This window comes from Carica papaya, chromosome 6 (genome assembly GCF_054855325.1).
Source record: "Carica papaya isolate Zhongbai chromosome 6, ASM5485532v1, whole genome shotgun sequence".
Lineage (NCBI taxonomy): Eukaryota > Viridiplantae > Streptophyta > Magnoliopsida > Brassicales > Caricaceae > Carica > Carica papaya.
The window spans coordinates 1,427,296-1,455,174 of record NC_142314.1 but is presented as its reverse complement, the minus strand read 5'-3'; the positions used below and the strand labels follow the sequence as shown (position 1 = coordinate 1,455,174).

At 33.3% G+C, this 27,879-nt stretch overlaps 5 protein-coding genes and 1 long non-coding RNA gene across 7 annotated transcripts; 4 read left to right on the top strand and 2 right to left on the bottom strand.

Annotated features, from left to right (window-relative positions):
- The first annotated feature begins 2,155 nt into the window (after window positions 1–2,155).
- Window positions 2,156–4,631, top strand: GH3.1 (Auxin-responsive GH3 family protein). The gene is made up of 3 exons (XM_022056598.2): window positions 2,156–2,567; window positions 2,661–2,762; window positions 2,895–4,631. The coding sequence occupies exons 1-3, from the start codon at window positions 2,248–2,250 to the stop codon at window positions 4,270–4,272; spliced, it is 1,800 nt and encodes a 599-aa protein (XP_021912290.1). The 5' UTR covers window positions 2,156–2,247; the 3' UTR covers window positions 4,273–4,631.
- An 849-nt stretch (window positions 4,632–5,480) lies between these two features.
- Window positions 5,481–10,026, bottom strand: LOC148253180 (uncharacterized). Its single transcript, XR_015812829.1, has 4 exons — window positions 9,937–10,026; window positions 9,655–9,834; window positions 8,695–8,829; window positions 5,481–8,464 (listed from the first exon to the last, which is right to left on the bottom strand). It is a non-coding gene; the product is annotated as an uncharacterized LOC148253180 (long non-coding RNA).
- A 1,503-nt stretch (window positions 10,027–11,529) lies between these two features.
- LOC110826020 (MAR-binding filament-like protein) lies at window positions 11,530–17,448 on the top strand. 2 transcript variants are annotated; one of them, XM_022056592.2, is made up of 7 exons: window positions 11,530–11,900; window positions 12,931–13,136; window positions 14,392–14,674; window positions 15,395–15,502; window positions 16,241–16,482; window positions 17,024–17,121; window positions 17,204–17,448. In XM_022056592.2, the coding sequence occupies exons 1-7, from the start codon at window positions 11,643–11,645 to the stop codon at window positions 17,221–17,223; spliced, it is 1,215 nt and encodes a 404-aa protein (XP_021912284.2). In that variant the 5' UTR covers window positions 11,530–11,642; the 3' UTR covers window positions 17,224–17,448. The 2 variants fall into 2 exon arrangements, with proteins under 2 accessions (XP_021912284.2, XP_021912285.2); XM_022056593.2 differs by having other exon boundaries at window positions 11,748–11,900; window positions 12,947–13,136; window positions 17,024–17,448.
- A 398-nt stretch (window positions 17,449–17,846) lies between these two features.
- On the top strand, window positions 17,847–19,742 carry LOC110826017 (putative pentatricopeptide repeat-containing protein At3g08820). Its single transcript, XM_022056590.2, has one exon. It carries the CDS (start codon window positions 17,847–17,849, stop codon window positions 19,740–19,742), a length of 1,896 nt encoding a protein of 631 aa, XP_021912282.1.
- Window positions 19,743–20,420: 678 nt separating this feature from the next.
- LOC110826022 (pumilio homolog 12-like) lies at window positions 20,421–24,892 on the top strand. Its single transcript, XM_088222855.1, has 6 exons — window positions 20,421–21,276; window positions 21,546–21,742; window positions 22,274–22,442; window positions 22,764–22,927; window positions 23,299–23,563; window positions 24,494–24,892. Exons 1-6 carry the CDS (start codon window positions 20,626–20,628, stop codon window positions 24,617–24,619), a joined length of 1,572 nt encoding a protein of 523 aa, XP_088078981.1. The 5' UTR covers window positions 20,421–20,625; the 3' UTR covers window positions 24,620–24,892.
- A 170-nt stretch (window positions 24,893–25,062) lies between these two features.
- Window positions 25,063–27,816, bottom strand: LOC110826024 (thioredoxin domain-containing protein 9 homolog). Its single transcript, XM_022056599.2, has 4 exons — window positions 27,645–27,816; window positions 27,273–27,548; window positions 25,617–25,775; window positions 25,063–25,479 (listed from the first exon to the last, which is right to left on the bottom strand). The coding sequence occupies exons 1-4, from the start codon at window positions 27,666–27,668 to the stop codon at window positions 25,300–25,302; spliced, it is 639 nt and encodes a 212-aa protein (XP_021912291.1). The 5' UTR covers window positions 27,669–27,816; the 3' UTR covers window positions 25,063–25,299.
- Window positions 27,817–27,879: the final 63 nt, after the last annotated feature.

Below are 27,879 nucleotides of genomic sequence, written 5' to 3'. Positions count from 1 at the left end.
TGAATTTTACTTATTTATGGAATAATATAATTTATATTTGTTAATTAAACTTTGATTAATTACTATTAACGTATGCATGAACACTTCCTATACTAATGTAGATTAAAACTAAAGAAAGTTTGTTACTTAGGTGTGGTCCGGCATCTCAGGAAACGTCATGGCTCTTAGGTGGTGGTTTTTCTATGTAGCTTAGGCATTGCTACATCTACAATGAAGGAACTTCAAGTTATGTGCCAAAGCTCATAACTGGTTTGAGATTAGGGTTTTTGTTAATTTACTTCTTGGGTAGACTCGTTTGCAACTATTTAATTTATTAACTTAAATGAGACCTAAAAATCACAATAATCATTAGATTAATAAAATGAAAAAAAAAATTGTTTAACAATAATCCGAAAGTTATGTGAACTAATTCATTAGAAAACTACTTCATGAATTCAAAGATTATATCAACTTATAGTTTAGTATTATTTTCTTTGTTTTCCCTTTACATCTCAAAATAAAAAATAAAGTTCCAAGTAAAATATTTATTACAAGACAAAAATTTTAACAAAAAAGTATCTTAATTTACTCAATAAAATCTTAACCAAGTTGTTGGTATATCTATCGAAAAACTTCAAACTTGAATCACATAAAAAATTTTGTTTCGAGTATTGTTTTATCTTAGCACTAAGCAAGTCTATGTCAATAATTTTACTTTGAGAATATTTATAACTCAAATAAAATATTATATAAATAAAAATTGCTTAAATCTGTATACTTTAACATAGTTATTCAATTTAAAAGTGTAAATAGTGTAACAACTTTAAAATAAAAAAAAAAAGTGATGTTAATAGAGCATCAATCAATTTAGTAGTAGAGTGAAATCTCTACTAAAATTTCACATATCTAGACACTCACAACATACAAAATCAAATTTTACTAATAAATAAACAATATGGTTACCATTCATAAATAAAATGTTTAAACTATAAATGTAACTAGTAATTAAAATCAAAACAAATATTGGGCGATAATCTCAATTGCACTCGAACCATGTTTAAGAAAAAACTAAGAAATAAAGGGAGAGAAAAATATAGATAAAAGCAAAAAGAATTTTTAAAGGAAATGAAAAAAATTTATATATTACTTGTTTGATATCAAATAATTTTAAAAAATAATAATAAAGAAAATGTAATAACAATTGTAATATTTTAGCTGATTTTGTTTTATAAAAGAACGAAAAAAATATTAGTTACTAAAAAGATAGTCAACAATATTTAATAATTTAATGACACATTAGGTAATAATGGTTCCTAACAAATTTTAAAATTTTATTTTTTAAACTTTTTTCTTTTTCATTAATTATTTGTTTTAATCTAAGTAAACAATAGTGGACTTGGTACATTTTTTTTTTTTTTTTTAATCTCCCTCAATCTATTATGGTGCTAATATATCGCTTTTAATTATAATATATGGAAAACAATAATTAAAGCTCAAACTTAAACTTTTATCATGCAAGAATATTTGTTAATTTGGCAACACATGATACTTGCCCTTATTTGTATTAATATTAAAGAATATCATATTATAAAATTTAAAAGATGAAATATAGATAAATTGTTAGTTTCTAGTGGAAAAGAACAAAATGTTAGTTTGTTTTCGTTCTTTTTGCACTACGATTATTAAATTAAGAATTTTATTAGTGCAAAAAACAATATTTTGGGATCTGTCTCACGTGCCGGCGGTCCATCGTTATCAAGAACCAACACCTCTACCCCAAAAACAGACGCGTGGCTGCGCGACGCTAAGAACCCTCCCCTTCCCAGTGCTGCGCTGACATGGCGGTGACCTAACCCCACATGCCCGCCTCACGTTATGCCAAGTTTACTGTGTTGTGGGCCCACCATGTTCCCTCCCTCCCCTACACCTCCCTCCACCCAAATTTATTCAATATTTTTTTTATCAAATTACTGTTTCCGTTTTTTTTTTCTTTTATTTTTTTAAATTCAAGTTTAAAAACACTTTCCACAATACAAACAGGACCCGTCGGCTTCCTGTAATCTCCCTCCTCTGGGTCCCACTCTCTCCCCAGCACGTGACGTGGCACTCTCTTACTGCTCAGCCTTTCCCACCACTATATAAACCCCTTTACGCCTTAACGGACTCCTCATCCTCCACGCTTTTCTCTCTTCTTCCCTCTCATTTACAAATCACAGGCCTCTCTCTTTCAATCTGTCTTTCGATCAACGTTAACTAATCTCTTCAAAAATGGCGGTTGACTCTGCAATTTCGTCTCCTTTGGGACCGCCGGCGTGCGAAAAGGACGCCAAGGCCCTACAGTTCATAGAGGAAATGACTCGAAATGCAAACTTGGTCCAAGAAAAGGTTTTGGCCGAAATTTTGAGCCGAAACGCCGAGACGGAATACTTGAAGAGGTTTAAGCTCAACGGTGCAATTGACCGAGATACGTTTAAGTCCAAACTTCCGGTCATCACCTACGAAGATCTCCAGCCAGAAATCCAACGTATAGCCAGTGGAGATCGCTCTGCCATTCTATCGGCTCACCCTATCTCTGAATTCCTCACCAGGTCCTTATATTTGTCCATAAACTGATTATCTCTCTTCTACCTCATCTGATGTTTTTTTTTAATACTAATAGAGGAATATTACTAAATTTTCAGTTCTGGGACTTCTGCTGGGGAAAGGAAACTTATGCCCACGATTCAAGAAGAGTTGGATCGTAGACAGTTGCTCTACAGTCTGCTAATGCCAGTAATGAATCTGTAAGTATTCAAAAGTGCAAAAGATAGGATGATTTTACAATTTTACAAATTTACCTCTTTTACCGTTCCTTTTGGATGTATACACACATAAATATTACTGATGGGAAATACGCGCTTTTTTGTATGAAACAGTTATGTGCCCGGATTGGATAAAGGCAAGGGGCTATACTTCCTGTTTGTGAAATCAGAAACAAGGACTCCAGGTGGGCTCCTGGCCCGACCCGTTCTCACTAGTTACTATAAGAGTGACCATTTCAAGACCCGACCGTATGACCCGTACAGCGTCTACACCAGTCCCAACGAGGCCATCCTCTGCGCTGATTCTTTCCAGAGCATGTATACCCAGATGCTTTGCGGCCTTCTCGAGCGCCACCATGTACTCCGCCTCGGTGCTGTCTTCGCCTCCGGCTTGCTCCGTGCCATCAAATTCCTGCAGCTCAACTGGCAAGAACTTGCCAATGATATTAAAACGGGGAAGCTGAGCCAGAAGATCACTGATTCTTCCATCAGGGACTGCATGGCCAAAATCTTGGTAAAACCAGATCCTGAACTCGCTGGGTTTGTTAGAGCCGAGTGCGCTACGGGGAACTGGGAAGGTATCATTACGAGAATTTGGCCCAACACCAAATACCTTGATGTGATTGTCACTGGCGCCATGGCTCAGTATATTCCTACTCTGGACTATTATAGTGGCGGGTTACCGTTAGCATGCACCATGTACGCATCGTCCGAGTGTTACTTTGGCTTGAATCTAAACCCCATGTGCAAGCCATCCGAGGTTTCTTACACAATCATGCCAAACATGGCCTACTTCGAGTTCCTTCCCCACTCACCCAATTCGCCCAGCGTCACCCGTGAGTCATCCCCAAAACTCGTTGACCTTGTCGACGTGGAAGTGGGTAAGGAATACGAGCTCGTGATCACCACTTACGCCGGCCTCTACCGGTACCGAGTGGGCGACATACTCCGAGTCACCGGGTTCCACAACTCCGCCCCGCAGTTCCATTTCGTAAGGAGGAAGAACGTGTTGCTCAGCATTGACTCGGACAAGACCGACGAGGCGGAGCTACAGCGAGCAGTGGAGAACGCATCCCAGCTCCTCCGCGAATTCAACACCAGCGTCGTCGAGTACACAAGCTACGCCGACACGAAAACGATCCCGGGTCACTACGTGATATACTGGGAACTGCTTGTGAAGGACCCAGCAAACTGGCCCAGCGAGCAGGTACTTAATCAGTGCTGTTTAGAGATGGAGGAGTCGCTGAACTCGGTGTATCGACAAGGCCGGGTCGCAGACAACTCGATAGGCCCATTAGAGATCCGTGTGGTGAGAAGTGGGACATTCGAGGAGCTGATGGATTACGCGATATCGAGAGGGGCATCCATCAATCAGTATAAGGTGCCGAGGTGTGTAAACTTTATTCCTATCATGGAGTTGCTGGATTCTAGGGTGGTATCGGCGCATTTTAGCCCAGCTCGGCCACATTGGACTCCTGAACGAAGAAGGTGATGAAATAATCTATTTGTTTAAGCACCGACCAGAAGAGTTCAAGTCAATGAGCTGGTCATTATTGCAATATGTAGATTCTTCTCTATCTCTTTTCTTTAGTTTTTTTTTTTCTTCTGATTTTAAAATATTTATTGGGTTTTAATTTGGATAGGGTTTCTTATTTTTTATTTTTTGTTGGATTTACATTTGGGTAGTTCTTTTTTCTAATTTCGTTGGGGTTTCAATATGAAAAACCAAGAGGTGAAAAGAAGTACGTATAATGATTAGGATGTTTCAGAGTCAGGTTTGTGTTCTGGTTCAATTAACCTCCAGAAAGGATGTATCACCGAAAAAGGAATATAACTTTTCTTTTATATAAACATTTTTCTTTTTGATAAGTTAAAATACATTTCTGTGGTGCATGTAATGGAATATTTGGGAATTTACTTTTGATTTTTTTTTTTTTGAAAAGGAGCAGAAATTGAGATGGATTAATTAAATTTTCTCATACTATGTCCAAGGACTAAGAAGGTTTAATTAAGTAAATCAAAGTAGCTTATATTTTAAATTTTATTCAAAATGTGTTTGTATATTTATGGTTCTATAAGTGTGTGAATATTTAGCAATATATTGATTGCACAACAAAGTTATCTATAATTCGATATGATGACGTAAATAATTGTTAGTGCACATCAATTAAATATACACCAACTCATCAATAATCTTTACAAAAATTATGTAATCCTTACACAAAAGCCTAGAAAAAATAACCTACTTTTTTTTAATGTTTTTTTAATGTAGTTTATATTAGTTTACACATTTTTAAAATATAAATTCACAAATTTCATGACACACATATAACATGCATAATCTAATTCGAAAGACATTATAATGTAAAAAAAAAAAATTTATTCAACACATTTAATATATTAAATATTAGGTATTAATTTGTAGATAAAAAATAAAGCTAACTTTACTATATATATATATATGTATTTTATTTTTATTTTATAAAGTCATACATGTTTATGCATGTTTTTATTCATACAAGTATTTAAAAGTTACATATTCATAAAATAATCAAAATATAAGCCAATTAATTCTAAAAAACATTAAAGAAATTTATTTCATTCTTGCTTTTAATATTGTTTTCATTGTTAATTAAATTGTATAAATTTTTTGTGAAGAAAAAGTATCTAAACATTTCTAAAAAATAAAACTTAAAAACAATTATATTTATCAAAGAAGTATTACTTTTTTTTGCCCTAAAAGATGATTTTCAGGTGAATGAATTTGCATTAAAATGTTATCTTACAGAAATAACTCTTTTTTTTTTTTTTTTTGAAAACAAAGGGAATGAGAGAATTTCTGATGCTTTTCTTATACCTTTCTCTCTTAAAAAGAAAGTCATTAAAAGAAAAAAAAAAACTTTACGGTACCTATAGAAATTTAAGGTGAGCTGGTTTTCTTTTATTCATTTACTTCTGAATAAGATATGACGAAATTTGGTTGCTAAAAATAGTTATCGTGGACCCAAGACAAAAGCACCTGTTCCATAAAAACTTCAATTGCCTGGCCCTTTTATGTTGGATTATCTGAATTGTCTCTCCAAATTCAATGTTAGGGACTGACGTCGATGTTAAAATTCACCCAAGAATACAAAGCATTTATTTTGGACGGAGCTTACCTTGCCACACCTCACAAAAACACTTGCATAAATATATGAATACATTTTTAATATAAAATTGAGTTTAATACATGAAACTATAATATTTTTATATAAAAAAAATATATATAGGCAAGACTACGTAGAAGTCCGACAAAAACATGAAGTTTGATAATGAGTGAAAAGCTTTAATTAGAAAATAGTAAATTGGGTTCGACTCCAATACTCCATTAGAATTGATAAATTCTGGTGCAGTTATTTACAAGTTCAACCAAGTAAAAAGTAGTTTTTTTTTCAAATTAAAGTATAATATATAATACAGTAATAATAAAAATCACACAAAATCACGAGAAATATACACAATTTAAAATTTTAGTAGTAAATAAAAAAAAAAGACCATATTCTAATACTTGATCTGATGGCCTCTCACTATGAATAACAGTAATAAGTAATTAATAATATTTTAATATTTTGGTGATTCCTATTTAATTTGTTTCTTAATTTTTTTTTTTTTAAACTAGTTTGCTTCTAATTAGTCACTTATCTGTGAGCATCGAATTCTCAGAATACTTGATTACCATAATATGCTCTTTCATTTATCCTTCTTTTTATATTTGTGGATGGAGATATTCATCAACTTTTCTCTTTTTTCCATGATCTCTTTGATAATTATGCAATTAAAAGGATAAAAACTTATCCTTCTAATTCTGTCATATTGCCCACATGGTTAATTCTTTTACATATCAGAATCCATTTAAAAAGAAAGGCATGCTTGTTACGGCTTTTCCTTCACCTAGTTCCTAGAATACATTATTACGTTTGTGATATTTTAGGTAGTTTATATTATTTTATAATTTAAAAAAAAAAAAAACAATTAATTCCGTAACTGTTAAATATTGATTTAGTAACTCCACCCACTATATTCAAATGATTTTTAAAATTGAAAAATTAAGATACTTTGCACTAAATTGTATCCATTAAAATTAGATCTTTGTTTGCAGTGATCAAAAACAAATTATTCAAACGATTTTTTTAAATTGGACAATTAAGATATTTTTGCACTAAATTTTGTGTATTAAATCGAGTCTTCGTTTGTATTGATTAAAAACAAATTATTCACTAAATTTTGTACATTAAAATTAACATTTGTTTGTTCTGATTAAGAACAAAATATTCAAACTGGAACGAAAATATTCAAAAGAAAACTCATGTAAACTTTTTAAAGAAAAAAAAAACCAAATAATGAACCTAAGTTATAAGTTAATATTTGCCTAACAACATTGACGATTGGGTTTACAGGTGATAACTTCAACTCTCAAATGATATATTGAATCATATAACTAATTAAATTGCTACGTATTTTCATAACATTTAATATATAAATAAATTTTTTTTTATGCAAAAAAATATATGTATATATTAGATCTTATATAATTATTCAACATTTTTGCATTTATTAAGACTATAAATATTAAATTATTGAACCTAAATGCTACTTGAGATTGATTTTGTTTATTAGACAATTTTAAGATGCGCTGCTAAGCATCAACTTAATAAATTTAAAAACTTTATTCTCGAAGTTCAATACATTAATATCCATAAAGATTGAATGTCATAACTTCTCTTCTATGGCATTTAATAAATATGTAATATAAAGGGAAAAATCTAACATGTAGCCGGCAAGCTATAAGCCAAGATCCAGAAAGGAAACAACAGGTCTTAGCATTGAACTAGACATGACGGAAGTTAACTGGACCCCAAATGGTTGTATTATGAAAGTGAATTGGTAGGGTTTATAATAAGTATCTTAAATGGCCTGTTTGGCTTTCTTTGTAAGTAGTAGATATTTGTAGGTGGTACCATTTAATTTTAGGCTCTGCTGGGTTTATAGCACGGCAAAAGCACTAAACTATGCCAGATTGCTAACTAACTCTCTGTCTATGATCTATCCATGTGGTAACGTAGGGGACCAGTTTTCATTTTTTCTTCCAATTATAAATTCAGATCAGTTGGCTGAATAAAGTTTGATATGGAGCTGTTATAGCTTTAGGCAATCCGGCATGTGTAGGGATGACACTTGACGTGGATGTGGGTATATTTATTTTGAATTTATTTATTTTTTTTGTAATTTTAAATTATTAAAAATAGTACTCTTCTATGTTATATGCACGTTCTGTATCTCTACTATATTTAAATAATATCGAGTCATACTAGTATCTTTTCAAATATATTTTTTGGTGAATTAAGATGCAGAACAGCATTGCTCTTTGTCCACTCCTAGCTCATCTTTGCTAAAAACACACATCTAACTTCTACCATGGAATATTTTATAAGCAAAAGAAGATAAAGAAGGATAGAAAATAAACGGTATTAACTAGAGAAATCATAGGCCTCTTGATGACTAAGAGATTATCGCTATTTATATCAGAAAAGAAAGCATTGTTGAGTTTCAGGACTTACGGTTTCCAGCGGAGGCAAACCCAGTTCTTAGTTAATCCTGCTTTGACTGAATTACTTGCGAAGTGCTAGACATTAATTTCTCAACCTCTAAAAAATAGACAATGAAGGGATGTTAACAAAAGTAATTTCTTAATATTACCCTGGAAATTAATTATCACAAAAACGAGCAAAATGAGATTTATGAAAAATCACCAAATTCAAATTTCTTTCTACTACATTCCTTAACGCAAACATGAATTTGGACTACAGCAATTGGGAAATCAAGCCAACGAAAGTAAGAAGAGCACCTCAGTGACAATGCTTATTAGAAAATTTACCTGGAGTAAACCTCATATCCAAATCTGGCTTATTTTTTTCTCTAAAGAAATCAGGCTTATTCAGTTCCAATGCAGCGCCAGTTCCTTTTTTTCTGTATGGAGCACTTTGAACTAGCAGAAACCACGACCATGTTGCTGCCATACAAACACTTCTATTATCAGGAGCAGCAAGAAAGAACAACGGAACAAAAAAATAAAAAGGCTCCACGGTACAACCTAGCAACTCTTTGTTATTGCTTAAGATGGAGCCTATCAAAATGAGAGATCAGGCACAAACATGGTGAAACGGAAGACAATATGCCACGACTAATATCATTTTTTATTTGATAAAAATCAATGTTTATTGTCAATTTTACATCTAACAACATGGAAGACTTAGTTATATTGATTAAATGGTGAGAGGATAGTCGCATTGCCATGTTGTCAATAGAAAAAAAAAAACTTATAACAATAATAGAACGGGAAAAACCAGGGGTGGTTTTTCAGAATGAGTAATTAGTTGATCATTAGCATATCAAATATCAACACTCAACCTAAATTACAAGACAACAGATGATTGCAGATATATCTATCACATCCTTGTTTTAAACAGCTATCTTGTTTGCTACAATGTATACATATAGATACAAACACAAATACAAGAATGCAATCCACACACGCGTGCGCATATATGTTGATCACTCAGCAATAATTTCCTAATGAGAAGTTGATCATCCAACCTAGCATTTCTAATTTACGCAAGGATATCTTGTTTACTGGTTGGCTATAAGCTAGAAACCATGGCAGCCGATTCCTTCGTTAATTTACAATTCATTTCCTCTCCGTCTTCATCTTCTTCTGACATAAAATGTGCATATAATCCCAGCACCAAACTCCACGTTTATTTTACAAAAATCAATTTGGTCACCGAAAATTCATTTACGAACCAAAAATTAAGCGATCGGAATAAAGGCAGAATACCAGTCATGTGTAACGCAACAACAGCTCGATTGTTTGCTCGGCTCTCGAGTCCAATTTCTCTGTATCTCCTACATCAACTGCCCGAACAAACTATGCACCTCTCTGTCTCCATGGATCGCCGCCGGCATTGCTCTCCCGTATAAACTCTTGTGCCCTCTCTGGACTTTCCGCAATCAGTTCCTTCAAATTTATCCGTCCTCCACCAATCAATCAATCAAATCCATGATAATAATCAACCATTAAACGAGAGCTTTTCACAGGACATCAATATAAACTACCTACCGCGTCTCTCTTATGGAAGCGATAACCGTCTCCAAGAAAATCCCGCCTTACACGAATGTTTTCCCGCTAATAAATTTTGGTAATGCATGCGGTATTTAACACCTGGTTCCGTCTTTTTAAATTATTAATATTTTTTATATTTTAAATATATTTTATTAAAAATCCGATTCGGATGGGCCAGACTTACCTGAATGACAATTCGGCCCACCACCCCAGGGCCAGCCCATGCGCTGGTTTGACCCACATACAAAATTATTTTTAAAAATATATAAATTTATATGCAATTTTGAGTAAAAATAAATTATAATAATAATTATATATATATATATATATCTTTCGTCAGGAATTAGAACAATTAATTATAGAGAATATAGGATTTAAAATAGTTACATAATATCTGTTATTTATGATATATTACATATATATTATTTATTTTAATATAATATTAAACAAGCTTCAAATTAAATTAAATTATTTTTTATTTTTTAAAAATTAAATCACATAAATATATTTATAAAAAATACAAGCATCGTCGTTATTTTCTCTTTCAAACTAATTAGTCCATTATTATCCTCCAATAAATACATTGTTTAATACATTTTTACTTTTATAATATTTCAATATAGTAATTTTGGTTAGTATTTAAATCATAATATAATAAATTTAAAAAAAAAACTACGACGTTTTAAGTAAAAACTCTCAAAACACACGTTAATTAAATTAAAATATGTCATACTAATAAAGTTAGTGGTGAATTATAAATAAAATTCAAACATGAGTTATTAAATGACTAAATCTATGATTGTAATAAAATATAGTACTATAATTACGATAAAAAAATATGTCATTAGTTATGATATTATTGTAATATTGTAATAACTTTTAATATGCAATCAAAACACTTATGATATGTTGTACATTATTTTTATCATGTACATATTGTAAACTCATAAAATTATTTATATATAAATTTAACTTTTAGAATGTTTTAATTTTTTAGAATTTATTTTTTTATATAATAGTATCAAAATATAATTGTTCCAATTGTTTTATATTTTTTTTAAAAAATAAATATCCGAATTAAAAATTAAGTTCGACATTTATTTTTTATCTCCACTTTAATTAATTCATCTATTTTTACTATCCTTTAAACATGTATGTGAAATAAAATTAGGTGTTACAAAATAAATAATATATTATAAGATTATTGAATTTTAATATAATTATAATCGAATTTATTAGTATGTTAGTTATTGCATTATCAAATAAATTAATTTTATATATTTTATTTGATTATAAAATAAATTTTCATGTATTACTTTAAAGAGAACAAAACTTTTAACATATATAATTAATTTATTGGATTGAATTACATATTATGTTCATATTATAAGGAGTATATAATTTTTTAGCTTAATATATTTTATTGTAATTGATTCTAAAAATCTATTGTTTTTTTTTTAATTTACTAAATAAAAAAAATTTAAAACAAAACCATAAAACCCAGCACGGGCGGCCACGTCATCAATGTTCGTGGTCCGAGTCGTATCGTTAGTCTCACTCTTCGACCCATTTGGGTTCGTTTTTGTCTTGTTCTCTTCGTGCAATCGTGCTTGTGGCTGGCAGTTCAGTTTAGAGAGAGATAGAGAGAGGGACTGGTTAGGGTTAGGAGGAAGGAAAGAGAACGAGAGGGTGGTTGGTCTTCCATGGCGACAGCTCTTTCTTCATTATCCATCTCCTCTTCTCATTATCATCCTCTGTTGCATCCCTTGCCGAAGTCCCTCTCTATCTCTCTCTCTTTCCCTCTCCACTCCCCTGTGCCTCTTCCTCCTCCTCATCATCATTCATTTCCTCGATTGAAAAGTGATCGGAAATTCCGGACTCTGACTCTCGCGTCGTTTTCATTCGCTAATAGCAGCGATGACATGTTCTCCTTCGGAGATTCATGGGCGAATTCGCCCAAGGTTAGCTTCGAATTTTCATTTTATTTAGACATGGAGAATTTTTTTATTTATTTATGGGGAATTGTTTTCATCTGTTTTGTTTTAACGTTTTCGAGTTTGAATTTTGTCGTTGGGAACTTGTTTAGAGTCTCGCATCGCTTAAAGCGAGAGAAGAATCGGTAGGTGGTTACTCTCCACAATTTTGTTGTTTGGAAGAATTTATAGGTTTTAATTCGATACGGAATGATTTATTCTTAGGAGATTGTTGGTCTTGTTTTGACGGGCCTGCTTATTGGTAGTTTTTAGATTTTAATTTATGGTTTTTAACAGTAAAGTTCCAATATCTTGAGAAATTGTCTTGTGAGGTTCTTTGTTTGGGTTTTGGGGATGGGAAATGCGATCTTCTTTCATGAAGTGGGACTATATTGTCTATGGTTCTATTTGAGTTGGGTTGCTGCTGATTATTTAAGGAACAGTGGTGCCTGCAAGAGCAAATATCTAATTTAGTTAGATTTGTTCTCTCTCCATACTTCCTCAGTTGGAAAAATTTCGCTGTTCAACTGAGAAAATATTCAGAGTGTTGAAGTGTAGGAGTTAGATATGTGTGTATTTATTTATGTTAGTTCCTCGGTCCTCATTGGTCCTTCATCTCGCACTGTGTTTGCAGATGATACATAGAGTATAGACCATGTTTGTAAAATAGGTAATTGACATTGTTGATTACAACTTGGTTATTTTTTGTGGATGTATTTTGATTCATATTCTATAGTAGGTTGCCAAATCTCATTTATTGATTTATCTTGCCACTGCCTTCACAGAAAATTGCATATTAGCATATTTTTAATGATTTTGATTTCTTCCCAAATGCATGATTTGATGGTTATGTGAAAAAGACCTTTGATTTTTTGTTCTATTGTTGTAGGCAAGTTCTGATATTTGTTCATTTTATTGATGAGTTCAAATATTTTTTCTCAGCATTTTGTTTCTCAGAAGCAGTGATCATGAGTTAATAATGGATAGTTTTTGACAATTTAGTTTTATATCCTTTCAGAAATCTGTTATTGCAGATGTTATACGAGAGATAGAACCATTAGATGTGGGTCTTATTCAAAAAGATGTTCCACCAATGACATTAGATGCGATGAAAAGGACCATCTCAGGCATGTTGGGCCTACTTCCATCTGACAGGTTTCAAGTTTTTATTGAGGCTTTATGGGATCCTCTTTCGAAATTATTGGTTTCTTCTATGATGACGGGGTATGTTCATCTTTAGCAATATAATTCAAGATTGTACTGCATGTTTGTTTGTATAATTTTCCTCTTCTTTCTGATTTCCCCTCAGAATGGCGGGAGGGCAATTGAAGCCTTTGGAGTAGTTTGAGATGGTTTTGCTAGCTGTAGTAGTCCATATTTGGTCTGACATTATTTTATCTTTTATTCATTTGTCAATGTAAAATTAATTGGCACGGTCGAACAGTTTCACGTACTCATAAAAAGTTAGTAATTAACAACAGATGGGTAACATCATTATGTCACTTTCGCCTTTTTTTTTTTGAAATAATACGTCATTTTCGCTTTTATCAAGTTTAACTCTGTAATTCTTTTGATACTTAAGTGCAAATACTCACCATCTACTAATGTGTCAACAAGTGATTATAAAAACCTATAAACTACTCGCTGATTGCATCTTCAAATCATATCACTTTCTTTTAGCATGTACTTTGTTTCTTCCTTAGTCTAAATGGGTTGATAAATATTATTATTCCTTTCCAACCATATATGTTAAGATCATTACTGCCCATTTTGCCAAGTTGATGCTAGTGCTGCGAGTGCTTAAAAAAAGTTATGAAAATAACTTCTAGTGCAAATGTTTTGAGATAAAAAATTCATTTAGTGTTTGGTAAAATTGTTATGTGAAGTGCTCTCAATATAAAATGTGACTGTTTTTTCTTAGAGAACTTTAAAATAAAAATATTATTTTGTTTGACATCAACAAAAAAATAATGTAACAACAAAATGACTATTGCAAATAATTTAGACCTTGCAAGGAAATTCCTTGGAATTTATCTCTTTGAATTATCTTTTAGATTTTAATTATTTTTCAATCTCAGTGCACTTTGTTTATAAATATTAATTCAGATTCTTCATCATTTGATTTATCTTTAAATTGTAAGATATTTAAATCTGGGATAGATGTGAAATTAGTAATAATAAATTACAGTTATATTTTTTATTCGAGCAAAGAACTTATTAGTCAAGGTCAAAATAATAAGGATTTTTCAATAAAGACATTATTCACGTGTTTAAGTAGAAGCCTTATCTCACAGGAATATACTTTTAGCTTCTGAATTTCTTTTTTTCGGAAGTCAAATTTGGCTTGTGCTTTGAACTATAAGCAATTCAATTTTAGATATTGAGTATGCTTATGTTGTCAAATAGAGAAGATTTCTCATTTGAATCTTTATTGGTTGGCGTTGGAAGATCTAAGAATGGAGTTTCTCTTGAAATACAGGTACACATTGCGAAATGCTGAGTATAGGCTTTGTCTTGAAAGAAATCTTGATATAGAGGAAGAGAATCTAGAATATCAAACCCCTCAAAATTCAAAAATTGATTTGCAAGGGGTATTTCTGGATAGTACAAAAATAAATGAACCTTCAATTGAAAATGGCATGTCATCAGAAATGGATGAGGTTACTGAAGATCTTTCTGATATCCATGGCCTTGGCAGAATATCCCCTGAAGCTCAACAATATATTTTTGACTTGCAGTCCCGTTTATCTTCAGTGAAAAAGGTACTTGATACCATTCACAAGACTTCTTTAGTAAATGGATAAAGTTCTTTTCATGGTAAATGGTTGACTTGTGGCAACTCAATTGATTTATGTGTCTGGCTTGATCTTGGGTTTCATGTATGTTGCAGTTGTATTGTAAAAGGCAACATAGTATCTTCTACTTTTAGAATCATGGGTGCCAAAGTTTTTACATTCTTTAAACGAAAGCCAGTCTGTGAGTGGAAGGAGATGTTATATTGAATATGTTAGGTTTAAATGAGAGAGCCTTGATAAAAAACTACAAATAATTTCAATGAACTCCCTACCCACTAGAATTGCAATTTTTAAGAAGCACTAATCGAGAATTATGAAAATGTGCATTCATACCTAGGATTGAAAAGCTCATTTTTTTTGTAATAAAGATTGAATACATCATAAAGAGAAACTGTGTAAATGATAAAAATACAGAATGAGAACAAGTAAGGAAGTTATTTATGTTTGAAACTCTCTTCCTCTTTTAACATTATGCAAGAGCAATGTGCATCATTGACTTAGAGCATGGGACAGGCTTTTAATTCACGTAGTTGATTATAGCTACAACAAATCTCGCATAATGTTTACCTTGGAATTCGAGAAGTTTGGTTTTTTCTCTGTTGTTTTTCTCCCTTAATTTTATCTCTTAAGAATCAACTTAGTTTAGTTAGCATGCATTCTCACTATTAAGGTTCGGTTTTATTGAAGGAACTTCATGAAACCAAGAGGAAAAGTGCCGCCCTTCAAATGCAGCAGTTTGTTGGCGAAGAGAAGAATGATCTATTGGACTATTTGAGGTCATTACAACCAGAAAAGGTTAGTTCTATCTCAGACAATTGCAAAGTCGCTACAAAAATTTTTCCCAGAAATTCTTTTCCTCCAAACCTCAATCTGTTGCTGGCCCCTACCATATTTGGTGTCTTTCGGTTTCTAGTTCTGGTACTTTCATGGCACCTGCTAAGCAGGAATACAGTTTGAGGTCTTTGCTTCTTTTTAGTGGAGGGTAGAATCAAAGAATCCTCTTCATCTTTTGTATTTGAAATGTTAGGAAGCATTAGTTACCTATTCTGTCATTTTAATATTTCATTTTGAAATACTAGCTTTCTTTTTTCTCTTTATAAATGACATAGATCTTATGCAAGTTATGAGTAATTCTCAGTTTTTTCCATGTTCAGATTGAGTAGGCCAAATAACTATTTTCCGTGTAAACATACTGCTCTTTGCCCTTCTCTTAAAATAATTATGAATTATATGCATGTTCATGCTGGTAGAGTTTAGTCTGATTTCTGTTGGTTGTGCCTTTTCATCTACTGATGGCCCTTGTTAGTGCAAAGCATCAGGTCACAGCTGCATCATTCTCCACTATAATTTCTGTAAAATTTTACTTACTTATTTCTAGTCCTTAATTCAGCAATCTTGTCAGTGTTTCTGTTGTATGTATCTCGGGCCATGGTTATTCTATTTCAACCTGGGTCTGTTCTGGCTTTCTCTATCCATCTCAAATGGAGCCCTTCCTCTTGAGATTGCTGCTAATTCAAGATGTGTTATGATCAGGTAGCTGAGTTGTCGGAACCTACTTCAGCTGAATTAAAGGAAACAATTCACTCAGTAGTTCACGGTCTCCTAGCTACGCTTTCTCCAAAGATGCACTCTCAGGTTCCTCCATTAGAGAATTCATCAACTGGAGCCGTAAATATCAGCGGAGAAGACTGTGCGGAGCTTATAGAGAATACGTCACTTCAGTTTCAGCCCCTAATTTCTTTAACTCGTGACTACCTGGCACGCCTGCTCTTCTGGTTAGACTAGCTTCTCTCCCTTTTCATTATTTCTTTTTAAAATTTCCTATATTCATATTCATATAAGGGTTGAGTGATTGAGTTTCATCATGCTGAATGTTCTTTAAATAGATACTGTGCTGTCTAGATTTATGAGGGCTTTAACTCTAATACCTTCTTCCCAATTTCTTTTTCAATTTCCTTTTGAAGAGAAGCAACAATCTAAGTTGCTTTTTTGCTTTAATGTACTGCCATGTTGTGGTGTTTGCTTTAGACAACTTTTTCAGGAAAATGAGAATCTTAATTCATAAACTACGTCTATGGCTGTTTGAGGACTAGAATCCAGAATTCACGAGATGATTTGCATGTTTAGAGTGAAAAGCATCCTTAGGTTTTATGGCTTTTCTTTTCAACGTCCATTTAGATTTTTTATGTAACTTAGGGCAGTGAAACAAGCTAACTCATTTGTTTCACCTGTATATAAATATAATGTCATCCATAGGTTTATTTAAAAAAAAATATATATATATATTTCATATCAAAATTTTCTTTTCACCATTAGGTGCATGCTGTTGGGACACTATCTCAGAGGCCTCGAATACCGGATGGAGCTGACGGAACTTCTATCATTAACAAGCGATGCTGGAAACGAGCACCGCGGTAATGGGAATCTTGCTTAAAGTTAACTCTATTTCAAATGTTTCCATCTTGTACATAGATGTACTGCTTTTATGTATGCCAGCAACTTGTTTTCCAACATAAAGAGGCTGCAACCAGGATACAACCAGTTCAGGCTTTGCGGAAGGAAAGTTCTTCTTTTATGTAACATAGAAAGTCTACTTAACTTGCGTGGCATCAGTCATTTTCCCCTTCGTTAACTTTACACCGTTCCTATTATGTTTTCAGAAACTTTCTAAAAGAAGGCATAAATCTGTATTTGTAAATTTTGGGTATGCTTGTAATAAATATAAAAAAAAATTGGTAGAATTCATTTCTAAATGTAAAATTTTAATTGTGAGAGAGAGTAAAATTTCATTATAGGATGATTAAAAATTTAGTTCAATGAATCTCACTTACGAGTTTAATTTATAAATTTTGAGGGAGATTTTCTTGATTTTAGTTAAAGAAAATGTATATTATAATATTTCATATGAGGTTAAGTTTCATTTTAAAATAGTAATTATGATAAAAAAAAAACCATACATATTTCGAATTGAACAGGACCTAAGCTGGTTGTTTGCCCAAGGAATTCTATCATTTTTTTTGTTGGAGTAACTAATTTCTTCTTGAATAATTGAAAACGCAAAACAATGGAATGCAAATTTACTGAATAATTGGCTTCAAGATGGAAGTTTCAATTTCAATCCCAACAACAGGATCTGATTATGCTTCCATTTCCCCGACGCTCTGCATCCACCATTAACACACCTTCTAGTTTTGCTTCTCGTTTAGCTCGTCATCTTCTGCATTCCAATCCGTTTTCCTCCACCAGCTTCCCCAATCTCTCTACCCTTTTACAGGGCCGAATTTCTTGCTCTCATGTCCTTCAAATCCATGCCCAAGTGTGCAGGCGTAATGCCCACCAAGACAACTTGATCGCCACTCGTCTCATCGGCCACTACCCATCTCATCGTGCTCTCGCCGTATTCAGTCATCTGGAAAGTCCCAACATTTTCCCCTTTAACGCCATTATCAGAGTCTTGGCTGAAGCTGGTCTAGTCTCTAACTCTTTTCTTCTCTTCAAAAAGCTCAAGCAGAGCTCGCTTTCCCCTAATGATTTCACCTTTTCCTTCCTCTTGAAGGCGTGTTTACGATCCGGTTATGCTCGGTGGGTTAAACAAGTTCATGTCCAGATCGTGAAACTGGGTTATCTCGGTCATTCCGCTGTTTGTAACAGTCTCCTTGTGGCTTACTCGAAGGTTGACGAAGAATTGGATTCTGCACGTAAGGTGTTCGATGAAATTCCCGAGAAGGATTTTGTTCCTTGTTGGACTTCTTTGATTGCAGGTTATGCTCAAGCAGGTCGAGCCGGGGAAGTTTTGCAGCTTTTCTGTAAAATGGTGGAGGAGAATTTGTCGCCGGAGGATGATACAATGGTGAGTGTTTTGTCTGCTTGCTCCACCCTTGACATGGTTCAATTTGAGAGATGGGTGCGAGTCATGCATGAGGTTTTCCTCGAGAATTTTGATTCTGACAAACTGGTACGTGGTTCCATTAATACTGTTCTTGTTTATTTGTATGGTAAATTGGGGAAGGTTGAGAAGAGTAGGGAAATATTTGATGAGATTGATAATATTGGAAAAGGAAGTGTTCTTCCTTGGAATGCTATGATCGGTACTTATGTTCAAAATGGCTGCCCTGTGGAAGCTCTGAATCTTTTCCGCTTAATGGTGGGAGATTCTGATCATAGACCAAACCATGTCACCATGGTCAGTGTGCTTTCAGCTTGTGGGCAAGTTGGTGATTTAGAACTTGGAATGTGGGTTCATGACTACCTAAAATCCAGAGGACGCAGAGGAGTTCTACATACTAACACATTTCTTGCCACTGCTTTGATTGATATGTATTTCAAATGTGGGAGTCTTGAGAGAGCCAGAGAGGTTTTCAATAAGATGAAATCGAAAGATGTTGTTGCATTCAATGCCATGATAATGGGTCTTGCAGCAAATGGTGAGGGCAGAGAGGCAAACAGAATTTTCTGTGAAATGAAAGAACTTGGTTTACATCCCAATGCAGGAACATTCCTTGGTCTGTTATGTGCTTGCAATCACGCTGGTTTACCAGATGAGGGAAGACAAATATTCAGAGACATGAATTTGTCTTTTTCAATATCTCCTGAATTGGAACACTATGCCTGCTACATCGATCTTCTTGCTCGAGTTGGGCTCATTGAAGAAGCTCTCGAGGTGGTTGGTTCTATGCCATTTGAGCCTAACAACTATGTCTGGGGCGCATTGCTTGGAGGTTGTTTGCTTCATTCGAGGCTAGACTTAGCGCGGAACATTTATGGAAGACTTGTCGAAATGGATCCTAGAAATTCTGGAGGATATGTGATGTTGGCTAATGCATTTGCAGTGGATCAGCAATGGACTGAGGTGTCTGTATTAAGGTGGGTAATGAGGCAGAAGGGAGTTAAGAAGCAGCCTGGTCAGAGTTGGATCACCATTGATGGATTTGTACATGAATTTCTTGTGGGTTCTCCAGCAAATCCACAAATTGAAGGCATATCTACCACATTGAGTGGTTTGATGAATGTAATGAGGGTCCCTGTATTTAAATGATATATATATATATATATATACATATTATAAATTTACAGTTTTCAATTGAAAAATCATGTAACTTTTATTAAAAAATTATCTTTATATCGAATTGCAAAATAATATTATCTTAATTTAAAATTTAAAAGATACATTACTCTAATTTTATATATTATTCCATTTGAAAAGATAAAGTCCTAGTTTTAAGCAACCTAATACTTCTATGTTAAGAACATATTTTGATATTATTATATACAACAATTGGATCCAAATATAAAATTATAAAAATAAATAAAAACTATTATTAAAAGGTATTATAAAAATTAATTATTTAAATTCAAATGTAAAATATTTAAGTGTAACTACACAAACAAATTATTCTTTAATATTATTGAAGGTAAAATTTCTTAAAAAGGAAATTTTTCATGGAACTTTTCCAACAATTTATATTTGATATTCACAATTGTACAAATTTATTTAAAGTTAAAAAATTAATTATGCTAATATTTTAGTTGGATTCAACTACGTAGGTGCTAAAATTGTGTGAAAAAATCATGAATCACTTAGATCTAGGTTTCTTTTCGATTGGTCCAATATATATTTATATATATATATATATATACACACACTTTATCCTGTTTTCTCATAAAAGAAAATTTTGAAACAAAAAAAAAAACCCCTAAAACCCTTCTCTTCTTCTTCAAACCCTTTTGCTCAAGTATAATTTATTATTTTCCTCCTGATAAAATCAAAATTCTGATCAACTTGGTCTTTTCTCCTTATCGTCTCCCTATATTTGAATTCTTCTTGTTCTTTGGAACTCTTTTCTTAAGCTCTTAATTTCTTCCTTTTTCTTCTTTTTCATTCATACTTGGTTCTCTATCTACACTACTATTTGTATAGTATGAGAAGATCAGATAATCTTCAATGGCTGTTAATGGCCAATGACTCTTCTGTATCTTCCTCTTCTCTTAACGTTGCACCGGAAAACGAAGTTTCTGAATCCCAATACCGCTTTTGCCAAAACCCCACTTTGGAAAACAATCCAGTATTCCTAAACCCTCAAATCTACCCTTACGCTTCTCATCAATACAGCTCTCCAATCCCTAGATATGAAAACCACCATTCTCAAATTTCTAGCTACCAAACAATCCAAACCCAGCACTATCCTCAAGTATACTTTAACCCCTCTCAAAACCACTTCAATTACCCTAAACCCACCATGCAAAACCCTACACACTTCGATTTTCTAGCCGAAATAGCTCGCCGCAACCATGTGAATTCAAGCTTTAACGGCGCTGATGCTAACCTTGACCAGATTCTGGAAGCTTTCTCCAATCTTCATCTGTCTCATAATTATCCACAATCGTCATTGACAGATGATTTGCGGAAGAATTATTTGCAGAACTTGACAAATGCATGTAGCGTAGGATCTTCCCCCTTGATGAGACGCAATATAGGTTCAAGTTATTCTTATCGAAATCGACTTGGCAGCCGAAATATGGCGGCTGCAACGAGGATTGGCATCCCCTATTATCCGCGACATAGTGAATTGGTAGGTTTGATGTGATGTTTGTGTGTGCGTGCGCGCATATATATATATATTGATAAATGAAGGGTTGTGTAATTTTAACCCTAGCCGTAAGGTGGTGAGTCTTGAACTTCCAATAAAATATAAGTATTCAATCACTAGAGGACATGTGATGTATTTATATGTATCCAATAATTTGGTGATTGAACATTGAAAATTCATATATTTATATATATATATATATATTGACATGGTTGTGTTTTAGGTATTATACATATGGGTTTTGATTGCAGGAAGTGATGAAAGAAGAAGAGGTCGATATGATAATTGAGGAGGTGAAAGATCAGCTGGCTGAGTTGATGACGAATCAGTCTAGAAGCTATACCATTCAAAGACTATTTGAGTCATGTAATCAGACACAGATGAGCAAAATTCTTTCTTTCATTGCTACCAGGCAAAAGCTTTTGGATATCTGTTTCGAAGAACATGGGTATATATAATTTTTCCTTGATCTATCGGATTTCATAATGCTCTAAAATTACATATATATTGTGTATGTATATGAATGTATCTATGGGACTGCATATATATCTTTACCAGGTGTATTGCTCTACTGACAAAAACTTTAGGAAATCTGTCTTCAAGAACATGGAGGAGATGTAGATTTTCTTTTGACATATATGAATGTGTATATGAATTGTATATACATCTTGATCACGTTGATAGTTTTTCTTGACAACAGATACATATATACTTACAAACTCTATTTTCCTTCGCTACAAGATAAAAGCTTCAAGAACATGGGCTGTTTATATCTTTACTTGAATGAGCACTGATTATTTTCTATAAATTACATATATGTACGTATGTGAATGTGTTCATGGGTTGTATATATATCATTTTTACATGGGTATTGTGCTTAATATACATATTAGGAATCATAAGCTCATTATATGTATGTGCATGTACTTTATTGAATTTGGACAGGCTTAATTTTCTTATGTATCTATAAAATTTGTAGATCTAGGGCAGTACAAAAAATGATAAAGCATCTTGAGGAACCAGAACAGAAACGCTTACTTGTTTCAGTGCTGAAACCTATTACTCTTCAGTTGAGCAAGGAGAATGGCGGGCATGCCTATCATGTCATTCTACAATGCATGGAACAGTTTTTACCTGAGGAAACTGAGGTAATATATAATATATATATATATATATATATGCATGTATATAATATTCTTACAGTGTTACGTTTTGTATTGGTTTTAACTTATACATCATTATTGATTAATAATTAGGTGATGCTTTAAACCTAGATCAGTTAGATACATATATTATACACATATCACATAAAATTTGTATGCATTAAAACTATACATATACTTTGTTCTATCCAACTATATAATACATGCTTCACTTGTTTATTTTTTCATATTCTTTTTGGAGTAAATGATGATTCAAATATTGAATTGTATGTATATATATATATATATATATATATGTACTTGCAGCCTATTCAAGAAGAAATAGCAGGAGATTGCCTTGATCTTGCAATCAATAAAAATGGGTGCTGTCTGTTACAACAGTGTATGCCTTATACCACTCTTCAGATCAGGGAAAGGATTGTTGCTGTAATCATGGCTAATGCTTTGCCTTTATCTGATCATCCTTTTGGGTATGTATCTATATATATATATATGGTTTTAACATATTTACCAAATAATTTTATCAAATTTTTGTGGGTTTTTCGTGATATTCAAATTATCGAATAGAATAATTTATTAAAAAAATTTTAAATGCATATAAATTCTTGAATACTTACTCTAAAATTAAAATTCTTCCTTTCAGTTTGCAGGTGAACCATTTGGGTCTCAAAAATTCCATAAATCTTTTACTTCGTTTAAAAAATATAACCAGTCTCCAAAACCCAAGTTAAATCTAAATATTGTTATAAACTATATATATGTATATATATATATATACATACATACATATGTGGACTGGTCTTAATTTTTCAAATAATGATTACGTGTTTTTTTTGCATAGGAACTACGTTGTGCAGTATGTGGTAAAAATGAGGATACCATATGCAAATGCAAATATAATAGCGAAGCTCAGAGGACACTTCGTGAGTCTGTGCATGAATAAGTATGCCAGCAATGTCGTTGAGAAGTGTATCGATCCCAATGACGTTGGCGACGAGAATTCCCGCAGGGTTATGACTGAGATTTTTGAAACTTCTGATTTCATCAGAGTCCTTCAAGATCCGTATGGAAATTATGTCATGCAAGCAGCCTTGAACGTTTGTAAGGTACTGTATACATATATATACATCTTATATATATATATATATATATGTATATATCTTCTTTTCCTATCCATACACGCACAAAAGCAAACAAATATATATATATATATGTATGTATTTTTGAAACTTCTGATTTCATCAAAGTCCTTCAAGATCCATATGGAAATTAAGTTATACAAGCAGCCTTGACCGTTTGTAAGGTCCTGTATACATATATATACATCTTATATATATATACATACATATATCTTCATTTCCTATCCATACACACACAAAAGCAAACAAATATATATATATATATATATATGTATATATTTTTGAAACTTCTGATTTCATCAAAGTCCTTCAAGATCCATATGGAAATTAAGTTATACAAGCAGCCTTGACCGTTTGTAAGGTCCTGTATACATATATATACATCTTATATATATATACATACATATATCTTCATTTCCTATCCATACACACACAAAAGCAAACAAATATATATATATATATATGTATATATTTTTGAAACTTCTGATTTCATCAAAGTCCTTCAAGATCCATATGGAAATTATGTTATACAAGCAGCCTTGACCGTTTGTAAGGTACTGTATACATAGACAACATCTTATATATATATATATATATCTCTTCTTTTCCTATCCATACACAGATAAAAGCAAACATATATATATATAGTGTTTGACAGACATATACATACATTTCCCTACAATTCTATCAAAGTAAGTATAACGGTTTAAAAACCTTTGTCACTATAAAAAAAGCTTCTCCCTTTATTTGCAATCTTATTTTTGACTTAATAACATGGTTAACTTGGGAAGAAAGAAGAGATATTTAAAACCCATATATATAATTACGTACATATATGATTATATGTATTATTTTATAGGGTTTCTTTTTCTAAATTAACGAGATTAAGTGGTGCAGGGAGATGTATTACGAAGATTACTGAGTTTGATTCAAATTCATTCTCCATTTCTGCACAGTCATCCTTACGGGAAGAGGGTGCTATACAAAGCCAAGGAGAACAAGCACCGTTCGTACGGCATGTAGTATTATCATTTTAATTAGAAGGAATTAATAAGTTGTTTAATCATAATTAGCGTTCTCATTTTCTGGATTAATTAATTGTTGTCAAAGAAATAATATTGTTTGTTGTCGTAGGCTTTTGAGGAGTAAACTGTTGATCAAGGATGTAGATGTTCAGAATTTTTGGGGATTTGTTAATTTCTTGTTTATTTTTTTGTAGTTCTATTATTAGATTTGCAGAGTGTTTATGTGGAGATTCCTTCTTGTTGATGTAGTCCAACTATACGTACGTATATTTACATATGTATTTGGTTATTTTTGTGCTAAAACAAATAAATACATACATACGTACATATTGAAAATTTTTTAAAAAATATGAATCTGAAAGAAATGTAGATTTCCTAACAAAGTTCATCTGTTCAAAATACATGGCTGAGAAAATTCCTAATCTGGAAATTAGAAGCAAAGACCAAATGGAAGGAATTAATAAGTTCTTCCAAATTTCATTGATGAGTGATTCAACTATAATATTCCACTCGAGAAATATATAGAACAGCTAGATGCTAAATACCCCACCATTAGAACATCCGAGAGATGATTTTGGCAAATTATAACAGGCATATATATATATATGATGATGATGATGATAGCAACAAAACTGCACTTTTACCCCAGCATAATTGATGAATCCATAAAATTCTCTGTTAGTCTGAGTCCGAGTCTGCTTGAGTGCTTTGCCTGACACTCCTCCTGGATTGTGAAGAAGACTTTGATGGATTTAGAGACGATTCACCCTCAGATAAGATTACTTGAGCTTTCGCTAACCTCTCCTCCAGGTCCTCTGTGCTGAACTCGTCCGTCCCGCCAAGCTCATCAAATCCCACCTAAGAAGCAGAATCAGTCAATTAAGGTAATTCAAAGTGATTTCTTTTCTGGGATAGAGATTGTGTACAAGTGTACTGCTGAAAAAGCATTAGAAAATATTCCCAAGATTAAAATACATTGTGTTTCTCCAACATACCACATAATCATCCACTTTAGCATTCTTTATGAGGGCAAGGGTGGGGAGAACGACAATCTTGAGCCTCTCAGCCAAGAATGGACTTTTTTCGGCATGGATTTTCACAAAACGCGTCTCTATATGTTGCTTTGCCAATGTACTCAAGTGCTTGTCCATCACCTATACAGAAACTGTAAACATTGGTTTTTTCTGGACCTTAAATCTACTTTAGAGGACGCAATATTACTCAAGACTATGAGAAATTATTGATCACAAGTGCTCGATTTTTCACACGCATAAAAGATCATTGACATCTGGGATTGAACATTGAACTAGTAATATTGCAAGTGCTACAAACATTGAACAACTAAAATAACCAAACCATCCACACATCTTGTGTTAAAACCTTAAAGCCGTCTGCAGTTTGACATTTGCACATTTACCAACTACCTGATAATTATATGCAGAAGGCAAAATCTTATTATGGTAAAAGACAGACTCTTGGGATTTTACAACTAACAGACAATCTATATGCACAAGGCTCATCTTATTATGGTAAAATCTTACGCCTGGGAGTTTAACTTTTACCATGTGCTGCCTAGTCTTAAAAGGGTCTAGTCAACAACTTAAATATTTTGAGATACTGAATAATGGATCATGCACCAAGAAATAATTCCGGCTGAGGTAATGATCCATCTCACAGTCCAGGAAATTCTCATCAGCTAAGTACTTGTGGTTCTTATTAAATAATAATTAAAGAATTTAGAAAATAAAGAAACCAATTTAAAAATGACATCTCCGTCCTACCTTATAGAACTATAACCAAAATTTGGGGTTGCCTCCGAAAGACATTGACAGGCAATCATAGTATATTAACCTTACTTCAGAGGCAGAGCTGAGGCAACTCCTAGAATCTGAAAATTTGTTTATTAATCTTACTTCAGAGGCAGAGCTGAGGCAACTCCTAGATGTGGGATCTGAAAATTTGTTTATATCTATTTACACCACCCCCCACTCACCCACCCCTAAAAAAAGAACCAATAAAAGTAATTTTACACCAATAATAAGAACCGAATGGATGTTCTACTCCACAAAAAAATAACATTCCAATATGAATCCAACAAAAGAATTTCTTATCCCGTCATACTAAATTGAAGGACAAAAAACTTCAAGAATTTTGGATTTCTCAGACCAGCATCACTTCTCTAGCAAGCTCTAATACAGTACATTTTCATGTTGTCACCTTCATTTCTATCACCAACTCCAAGATGGTTATTAACTAAACATCATCGAAACCCACAACAATCCATAGTTAACACAACAAAAATATAGATTTTCATAACTCCAAAGAGTTTTTGAACCGGCGCCATTCTCCACCAAGCTTAAATTCACCAAAGGCCAGCCGGAATTACACATCCAATCACCAACACAACCAAATATTTTCCACTCCAGATATCTGGTTCACCGAAATCAACCCTCAGAAACTAGCCACAACGAGCACAGACTAAACGGAGTTCAAATTTCACAAAGCTCATCAAGCCACTCATCCAAACGTAACCTAGAGGCCAAAGGAAGTTCCGCAGTCATTATTCTAGGGCAAACCAAAATTCACCTATTCAAATTCAGCTTCGACATAGGGAGGACGGATTTACATCTAAAATGTCAGTACGTGCGTACCTTGCAGGGCCAGTTCTCGCGATAGAAATGGCAAACGACACGGTCGCTAGCCTTAACGATAGAGAAGAAGTCCTTCTCGGAGAAGATCTCGGAGTATTCGCCATGACCGAGGCTGATCCAACGGCTCCGCTTCTCAGCCATCTTCTTCATTTGCAGCAACCTCCTCTCCCTCAAGGCCTCCAAATCATCGATATCCAGCCGATCTAATGCCGCAATCTCATCCTCGATCTTTTCCTCCACGGCCTTGGCCACTGTCAGCACTTGCTTCTCCAGTATCTACAAAAAAGAGGGATCCTACTTTAAGCAAATGAAACCATCAATGCTACCATACACTCATACGTATCCGAAAAAGTGCTTGAATGATATACTAACCTCTTGAACTCTCGGATTTTCCATTGCTGAGTTCTGGTTACCGGTGAGACCTTCCGATTCTCCCCCTCGCTGGTGATACGATTTTCAAATGAAAATGAAAAGGCGAGAAGAGAAGAGCGAGAGTTGCGGACAGGGAGAGAAAGAGTCGAAACGACGACGGTTTAATTGCGTGTGACGTCAAATACAAAATACACAATTGGATTTTTAAGCTGGTTAAGTTGGGCCGAGTTTACCA

What these genes read in the sequence shown, in the direction of transcription:
- LOC110826020 (XM_022056592.2), top strand. Translation starts at nt 11,643, where the DNA reads ATGGCGACAGCTCTTTCTTCATTATCCATCTCCTCTTCTCATTATCAT. An exon ending in GTTTCTTCTATGATGACGGG is followed by an intron (nt 13,137 to 14,391) that starts GTATGTTCATCT and finishes CTTGAAATACAG; the next exon opens with GTACACATTGCGAAATGCTG. An exon ending in CTGGCACGCCTGCTCTTCTG is followed by an intron (nt 16,483 to 17,023) that starts GTTAGACTAGCT and finishes TTTCACCATTAG; the next exon opens with GTGCATGCTGTTGGGACACT.
- LOC110826017 (XM_022056590.2), top strand. Translation starts at nt 17,847, where the DNA reads ATGCTTCCATTTCCCCGACGCTCTGCATCCACCATTAACACACCTTCT.
- LOC110826022 (XM_088222855.1), top strand. Translation starts at nt 20,626, where the DNA reads ATGAGAAGATCAGATAATCTTCAATGGCTGTTAATGGCCAATGACTCT. An exon ending in ATCCGCGACATAGTGAATTG is followed by an intron (nt 21,277 to 21,545) that starts GTAGGTTTGATG and finishes TTTTGATTGCAG; the next exon opens with GAAGTGATGAAAGAAGAAGA. An exon ending in TTATCTGATCATCCTTTTGG is followed by an intron (nt 22,928 to 23,298) that starts GTATGTATCTAT and finishes TTTTTTGCATAG; the next exon opens with GAACTACGTTGTGCAGTATG.
- GH3.1 (XM_022056598.2), top strand. Translation starts at nt 2,248, where the DNA reads ATGGCGGTTGACTCTGCAATTTCGTCTCCTTTGGGACCGCCGGCGTGC. An exon ending in ATCTCTGAATTCCTCACCAG is followed by an intron (nt 2,568 to 2,660) that starts GTCCTTATATTT and finishes CTAAATTTTCAG; the next exon opens with TTCTGGGACTTCTGCTGGGG. An exon ending in CTAATGCCAGTAATGAATCT is followed by an intron (nt 2,763 to 2,894) that starts GTAAGTATTCAA and finishes TGTATGAAACAG; the next exon opens with TTATGTGCCCGGATTGGATA.
- LOC110826024 (XM_022056599.2), bottom strand. Translation starts at nt 27,668, where the DNA reads ATGGAAAATCCGAGAGTTCAAGAG. An exon ending in AAAATCCGAGAGTTCAAGAG is followed by an intron (nt 27,549 to 27,644) that starts GTTAGTATATCA and finishes TCTTTTTTGTAG; the next exon opens with ATACTGGAGAAGCAAGTGCT. An exon ending in CTAAAGTGGATGATTATGTG is followed by an intron (nt 25,480 to 25,616) that starts GTATGTTGGAGA and finishes TCTGCTTCTTAG; the next exon opens with GTGGGATTTGATGAGCTTGG.